This window comes from Apaloderma vittatum, unplaced genomic scaffold (assembly GCF_000703405.1).
Source record: "Apaloderma vittatum isolate BGI_N311 unplaced genomic scaffold, ASM70340v1 scaffold26166, whole genome shotgun sequence".
NCBI lineage: Eukaryota > Metazoa > Chordata > Aves > Trogoniformes > Trogonidae > Apaloderma > Apaloderma vittatum.
In genome coordinates, this window is record NW_009722707.1 from 2,339 (window position 1) to 2,654 (window position 316).

Below are 316 nucleotides of genomic sequence, written 5' to 3' on the forward strand. Positions count from 1 at the left end.
AGAGATGTTTGCCCCAAGCCCAGACTCCCCTCTGCCCCCTCTGAGACCCCCAGCCACCGCTCACCGTCCCAGGAAAAAGGCGATGTAGATGAGCGAGGAGAAGTTTGTGAAGAACTGGAAGGTGAAGATCTTCACGGTGAAGTTGTTCTCACGCTGGGAGAAGGTCCGTGGTTTCTCTGGGGAAGGGAGCAAAGCCCTGGGGGTTGGTCACAGAGCGGTGGGACCTTGCCCCGCTCCCCCTTGGGTGGCACAGCAGCTCTGTGGGGGTTGAAGGGGTCTCTCTGCCCCTTGTGGAGCCTTCCCTGCCCTTCATCTC

At 60.1% G+C, this 316-nt stretch overlaps 1 protein-coding gene across 1 annotated transcript in view; it reads right to left on the reverse strand.

The window, feature by feature from the left end:
- The window catches only part of ANO9 (anoctamin 9), a gene marked incomplete at both ends in the record, with an annotated part of 8,510 nt that overhangs the window by 1,645 nt on the left and 6,549 nt on the right, over nucleotides 1-316 (reverse strand). The window contains 1 exon segment of the mRNA XM_009871858.1: nucleotides 39-176. Within this exon segment, the coding sequence (XP_009870160.1) occupies nucleotides 39-176 (138 nt within the window).